Source organism: Nannospalax galili, unplaced genomic scaffold (genome assembly GCF_000622305.1).
Source record: "Nannospalax galili isolate Female #2095 unplaced genomic scaffold, S.galili_v1.0 scaffold61, whole genome shotgun sequence".
Classification (NCBI taxonomy): domain Eukaryota; kingdom Metazoa; phylum Chordata; class Mammalia; order Rodentia; family Spalacidae; genus Nannospalax; species Nannospalax galili.
In genome coordinates this window covers 863,805-871,175 of record NW_008345335.1, presented here as the reverse complement: position 1 = coordinate 871,175, position 7,371 = coordinate 863,805, and the positions used below count along the sequence as shown (strand labels likewise).

At 47.0% G+C, this 7,371-nt stretch overlaps 1 protein-coding gene across 1 annotated transcript in view; it reads right to left on the bottom strand.

The window, feature by feature from the left end:
• Tacr1 (tachykinin receptor 1) overlaps nt 1-2,607 on the bottom strand; it is a 175,987-nt gene extending 173,380 nt beyond the window's left edge. The window contains exon 1 of the mRNA XM_008841586.2: nt 1,303-2,607. Within this exon, the coding sequence (XP_008839808.1) occupies nt 1,303-1,691 (389 nt within the window). The 5' untranslated portion in view covers nt 1,692-2,607. The remainder of the gene's footprint in view (nt 1-1,302) is intronic.
• Nucleotides 2,608-7,371: the final 4,764 nt, after the last annotated feature.

The window sequence follows — 7,371 nt, the reverse complement described above, 5'->3', positions numbered from 1 at the left end:
TTTCAAGATAATTTATTTCACTATCACTTTGAATAACTGGTTTGAACACTGCATTTAAAATATAAATTGATTAATACAATTTATTCTGCATGACATATCAAGCACATATGAGTGGATGAAACTCACTAGTAACACTTGCACACCACTGCAAAGGATGGAAATGGAGATTTTCTTGGTTTTTAAAAATGTTCACTGACCACAGACGCTGAAATAAAAGCTATATACAACCTTTATGCAAAAGTGGGTATTAATTTGGGATTTTCTTTTTCCTTGAAGTTTTCTCTTACTACTTTCTTTGGGCTTCACACATTCATTTATCTCAAAAAAGACATCAAAACAATCCATTCTCCCGTCCCAGTGGCAGTTGTTTTAAACGCCTCTCCACATCCTAGGAAACACTGGTACTCCTGACTATATAAGCTAGGCATTGAAGACCTGGGACATGCAGGGAAAGTCAATATCAATAAATCTGTGCTTTAGTCATTTGTTCCCCCACCCATGACACTTGAAGAGCTATTCATTCCAGAACACCAACCTCAGTGTTAGAAAAACAAGCCACCTTTGCATGTTCAGTCAGCTTCAGAAATACCAGGAGCTCTCGATTGCTTCTGCCAAGCATAGTTCTCTATGGATACACACAGGCTACAACACTGACCTTTCTAGTCAGAGAAATTTAGATACCCCCTCCTCAAGAGACAGGGTTCCTGGAGACTAGCTTAGTTCTCTATAATAGGGATGGGGGTGGGCAGTGCTCCTGGAAGGTCAAAGGACATTAAATCAGAACCTAGAGTGCTTCATCATAGTTCACTCTCAAAGAATATTGGAGGGTTGAAACGGAAATGGAAAATTCCTGAATCTTCAGAAAAAAAGAGTTTGCTGAGGTACACTTAAATCAAAACATTAAGAGAGTACAAAACAGAATAACAGATCTGGAGGAAGTCCTAAAGCCCCAGGCAGGGGCTAGCTCTTTGGGCAAGCCCTGGACATTACCCCTTCCAGGCTTTAAGGCGAATGGAGAAAAGGAATGTCCCAGGAAGCATGAAACAGGAGTTAAAGAGCCTGGGAGATTAGTGAATGAATGCAGAAAGGAAAGTTAAGTGAAGAAAATAGATGTAGTGGAAGGAAGAGAAACTGGTGATGGATGGAAAACGTGAAGAGAAAGGTCCACTAGAGACTCAAGGACCCGCAGCTGGTCAAAGCCGGAGTGCGTGGGCAGTCAATCTTGTTCTCAGGCCACAGATGTTCCAGTCTCTGACCTCCATTGCAACATCCCAGTGAACTTTCTCGTTCTTACAGACTCACCTGTCGAAGGCCACAGCCGTCATGGAGTAGATACTGGCGAAGACAGCAGCAATGGGGAAGAAGTTGTGGAACTTGCAGTAGAACAGGCCATAGTACCACTCGTTGTGGACCGCGTAGGTGAAGTTCACCACGGTATTGAACGCTGCCATGGAGGCCTCGGCGAAGGCCAAGTTCACCAGGAAATAATTGGTCACGGTTCTCATTCTCTTGTGGGCCAAGATGATCCACATCACCACCACGTTGCCCACCACAGAGGTCACCACGATGACCGTGTAGGCTGCTGCCCAGAGGACAATTTGCCAGGCAGGCTGCACGAACTGGTTGGACTCCGAGGTGTTGGTAGAGATGTTGGGGAAGAGGTCTGTGTCCACAGAAAGAACGTTATCCATCTCAGGGATAGGCAGCAAAGCCCCGGCCCAAGGACACACTCTTTTGCAGCAGACGCCAGAGACTTATGGTCCTGCCACCCAGGAGGTAGGAAATTTCCTGGGCAGAACTCAGTCCTTGCAAGCAGGAGACTGGCTCAGAGAAGTAACGCTTCTTGTTGCGTGGTCTGCCTGACCCTGGTGGCTCCAAGTTCCTTCACTTCTAAGCTCCAGGAAGCATTTGAGTTCAGGCTTCAGGGACAGGCTCTCTTTTGCGTTAAACTGAAAGGTGGAAAGCAGTTTCACTCTGCACAGTTCTAAAAGGCAAGAGAACCGCGCCTCTGCACCTGCTGCTGCAGCAACTCCTACCCCCCTGCTTGCCACGGGAAACGCAAAGCTGGGGCTGTGTGAAGGCTTCAGGAGGAAAGAGCCAGTAGCAGGGCTACCTGCAAAAGTTCTGATTCTATGGCACGATTCTGGGGCCTCGTGTCCAGCTGGAGAGTTCCCGTTGTCTAGCTTTGCTGAAGCCTCTGCCGCCGCCTGCAGCTTCGTAGCGGGTCTTGGCTTGGATCCTGCTGTGCTCCGGAGTTATCAGAACCTTGGCAGGCTGTGCCCGAGGCTTTTATAACCCGCTGCAGAGAAGTCACTGGCAAGGGGCAGTACCTGGGCTGCGTACTCGCTGGTCCCTGTGCGCAGCGCGGTAGCTGCGCCAGCTGTTGGCAACTGTCTCACTCCACCACCGCAGCCACCACGCCTTCTGCCACTCGTGACCTGCTGTGGGCGTTCTGCAAGCTTGAGGAACGCGGCACTCCGCGAGGGGGCGACAAGGTGGCCTGGGAGAACGCAGCCAGATCGGATCCGCAGCTGGAACTACAGTTGTACCAGGGATGCTCCGGAAAAGAACAGGTTTGGGATACATTCGGAGTGCAGAACAGTCAACTTCCTGGGGCACAGCTCTGAGCCCAGCGACAGCCTCTGCAGAGGCGCTTGCCTGTGGAGGTGCGAGTCCAGCAGGTGTGGACACCCGGTGCCCTTTGGCCCGCGCTTTGCCAGGAGCGAGCGCACCGCCAGCTCGCTCGCTTGGCTACCAAGTGGCAGGCGACCACGCCCGGCTTCAGATGTCCGAGAAACAACTTTCCGAGGCTGTGTTGGAAAACCCAAGCCTCTACCTCTGCTCTCTAGTGGACCGACTCCCCTCCCCTGGCTCCCTGGCCTCAAAGTAATCCTAGGCTCCAAGCGTTTAGACGCCTTCCCCAGCCACCCCGGTGGCTTGGCCCGGAGTTATAGGAGCAGCTTCCTCTGTGTTTTCCATTTGAGCCCCTGCGATGGTGCTCCCCCTGCGTTCACTAGGGGCTGTGCGGGGCTCTCTGCAAAGCCTGACGAATGCAAGAGGCACCCGGAAACCCGCATGTCGTCTGGGCTGCGGGATGCTAGGCTCTTGGCTAGCACCTTCTGTAGACTAGTGCTCACCGCCCGCAGACCTGGCAGACTCCTCCAAGCCTGTTAGGCTGGGGCCAGGCAGGGATGGAGTAGCTTTGGTCTCTACCTGTTTTGCAACCGGACTGGAGAGCAGGTCTGCTCGTCTTCTCTCCCCACTCCCGTCCTGCCTCCCTCGGACAGCCTCTGTCCAGTGTGCTTCCGAGGCCTTTTCAAGTGGCCGAGCTACTGCCTGGAGCTGGGAGAAGGTGAGCAAGGCTCGCCAGGCAATCTCAGCCTCTTTGAAGAAGCGGAGACCAGCGGAGTGTGTTCTCTCGGCCGACTGCCATAGGTGGTGGGGGTGCGGAATAGTGCTAGGCTCCAAGGGACCCAGCTGCCCCTCAGCAGGTCTTCTCCATCACTGTGATTCTAGGATGTGTGAGAAGCTGGCGGGGATGGAAGCGCCGGTGCGTGCTCTGGGTAGCGTTCCACTTGCTCTGGGGAAAGCCGCCTTACACAGGAGTCTAGCCAGAGCGCACTGTATAGCACACGAAGTACTTTGAGGCTGGGAAAATTACAGCACTAGCCCGGCTAACATCTTTTTCTCTGGCAGGGGAAGGCAATGGGCTACTAAAATCCGGTTTGGCTGGAGACTAGGATTTCAACTTTTATAGGAACCGTATTTCATTTGCAGGTGCCTCCCTGGCATCCTTAAAATCCCTAAGCTCCGCAGAGCGAACTCCAGAGATGCCTGGCAAACAACACTGCATTCCGGGATTTAGAGCTGCGGCAGCGGGTAGTGGATGGGCAAGCCTCCAATCTCTCATTGCCAAGCTGGGGAGACAGAAGGGTGCTGGTTGAGAGACGAGGGTAGAGGGATGGAGAAAGCAAGCCCTTACATTCTAGTAAAGAAAGAGGCAATCAATTATACATAACAGGCAATGTTCCAGCCACAGAGAGGAGAGATGGGTTCACAGTGAGAGAGAGGGGAGAGAGGGAGAGAGGGAGAGAGAAAACCTCAGTCACACAGTGGGAATTGCCTTTGGGCTCAAACACACTCTGACCAGGGACCTTCTTTTTTCCCACCTGGGGATTACTGCACACACATACCAATTTTTTCCTTTATTCTTTTGTTTCTTTGGCCCCCATTCCTCTGTTCTTCTTCCTGGACACACAACACAATCACCATCCCCAAGTAAAATCCTGTTGGCAGCATATTCTAAATCCCTGCTTATTTGTTCAGGCTTTCTGTAGACAGAAACACAAACACACATAATACCTATACCAGTAAGCACAAATACAGAGCTTGCATTGTGCTCTGGATTCTATTTCTCTCACTTGTAACCTTGTCCAAACACTTCCAAGTCAGCAGGTATAAATTTAACCCATTATTGCCAATGGATAAATATTATGATATAGATGCACCACAATTTATATGTTCATTTTTCTACTGATGAAAATTCAGTTTGAGTTTTTTTTCCACTATTCATGTTACAGGGACTGGAGAGCTGCCTCAGTGACTAAGAGTGCTTGCCACTCCTCCAGAACACCCAAGTTCAGTTCCTAGCAGCTATGTTGGGCAGCTCACAACAGCCTATAACTACAGCTCCAGGGGATCCTACATGCTCTTCTGGCCTCTGTGGGTACCCCCATACATATTTACACATAATTAAAATTAAAAATAAATCTTAAAAAAGACAATACTGAGCCAAGCATGGTGATATACAGCTTCAATTCCAGCACTCTGAAGGCAGAGGCAGGCAGATCTCTGTGAGTTTGAGGCCAGTCTAGTCTAAATAATGGGTTTGAGATTGTCCAGGGATACATAGTGAGATCCTGTCTCAAAAAGACAATGCTACAATAAATATTCTTTTAACATAAAAAAATTATATGTATGAGAGTTTTGCTTGCATGTAGGTGCATCCATGTAGTGCAATGCCCATGGAGGCCAGAAGATGGCATTGGATCCTCTGGAACTGGAACTGGAGTTACAGATGGCTGTTAGCTACCACGTGGGTGCTGGGATTCAAACCGGGATGCTCTGGAAGAACAGCCAGTGCTCTGAACCACTGAGCCATTTCTCCGGCCCACAATAAATATTCTTTTCCTGTGTCTCCAAAGCCTGATGTTTTTTGTCTTTCTGTTTCCCTCCGTCCCTCCCTTTCTCCCACTTCTCTCCCTTCCTTGTTTTCTGTAGTGTTAGGGATCAAACTCAGGGTCTCACACAAGCTAGGCAAGTGCTCTGTCACCCAGCCATTGACGTTTCCTCTCTATGGGATCCATTCCACATGGAATTGCTGGGTAATTTGTAACATTGGAAATGTTTATATAATTAATGCAAATACACTTAGGTTCATATTTATAGTATTATGATGTTTCTGGTCACATGCATATATGTAGATTTGTGTATATCTCTACATTTTAATGTTGCCAGATTCCTACATCATTACATTTTCTTCTAGGTCCACTACCATTTCATATCTACTCCAGCATTAGGTTTTTAAATTTTAATGAAGATATATTTTATTTTTATTTTTGTTTATGTGTGTCTGTATAAAGCTATGTTCATGTGTGTAGGTGCCTGGGAAGGCCAGAAGAGGGCATCAGATCTCCCTGGAGCTGGAGTTACAGTGGTTGCAAATGACCTCAAGTGGGTGTTGGGAACCCAACTCAGGTCCTCTGCAAGTGCAGTACACACTTTTAACCACTGACCCCTCTCTCCAGCCCCTAGTATTATGTTTTAAAAGCTATTTTAGGTTTTTAAAAAATCTGTTTTAGTGATTAGAACATTGCCATAAAAGAATGCACGTCTTCCCAGCTACTACTAGGACTGGTGTCTGTGAAGACCTTTGACTATTTGGATGCTTCTGTCTGTACATTTTTACTCATATCCCTTGCCTTTGTCTCACTGGTTTGCCTTCTAGCCACTCTTTCTAAATGTTATTTGTATTTTGGCTGTCAGAAATACTTGAAAATTTTCCAGTACTATTATTTTCACCTGAATTCACATGTAGCAATTTTATGTGGTTGTATTTGCTTTAACAACATTTGAGTATCCAGTTTTGATTTGAAAATATCTCTCTGTGGTGATTTGAATGAAAATATCTGCCATAGGCTCCAAGTATTTACACTTTTTTGTCCCCACTTAGTGGCACTGTTTTGGGAGGTTTTAGGAGGTGTGGCCTTGCTGGCAAAAGTGTGTCACTTGGGCTGGTTTTAAGAGTTCTTAAGCCTTGCAGAATCCCCAGTCATTGTCTGCTTCCTGTGCCTGCTTGAAGATGGGAACACTTAGCTTTCTGCTTCTGCTCCTGCAACCATGCCTCCCTGTCATCACAGACTCTAATTCCTCTGGATCCTGGAACCATAAGCTCAAATAAACTCTTCTTCCTATGCATTCCCTTAGTCACAGTGTTTTGTCACAGCAATAGAGAGCAGCTAATACACTCCTCAAATCTGCCAACTCTGTTGTCTCCTGGATTTTCTTTCCTATTTTTAATTTTATTTGTTTTTACCTTAAGGTCATGAATTCATCCTTAGTTTATAATTTTATACTATTAAAAGTAAATGACATCAACAAAATAAATCTTTTATTTATTTTTATTTTATGTGTATGATCATTTTGCCTACATGCATGTAAGTGCACCTGTGTGGAGTGCCAGAAGAGGGTGTCAGATTCCCTGGAACTGGAGTTATGGATGGTAGTTCTCCACCATGTGGGTGCTGGGAACCAAACCTGGGTCCTCTGTAAGACTGGCCAGTGCTCTTAACTGCTGAGCCATCTCTTCAGCCCCAAATCATTTTGTTCTTATTTCGATTTGTTTGATTGGTTTTAAGTAAATGACATGAAAGTAGAAGCCAAACTGTCTGGAGGAACAAAAGGTTAATGAGAGGGGGAGGGGTGAAACAGGGGTGGGTTCAGTGTATGGGGGACAGTGCTCAAAGCACTTTACACACTTGAATGAAACTCCACTTCCCACTGCTCCAATTGTGTGTTTAGCTTAGTACTGAAGACAGCTTCTGGTAGCCTTCCTTCTCAAGGACAGGGCAGACTGGGTGTGGGACTGATGTCCTCAGGCAGCAAAGGTAGGATAAGAGGTGCTCTTGAGGGGATTACCTATGAAAAGAAAAAAGGAAATGTCCTTATATAACCTAGTACCACGTATAATGAAAACAGAGCAGAAAAAATAAAACCAAACCAAAACAGAAAGAAAACATTTAAATAAAACACAGCCTTTAAAAATATAAAATCATATGATGGTGTGGAGGCACACACCTTTAACCCCAGCAC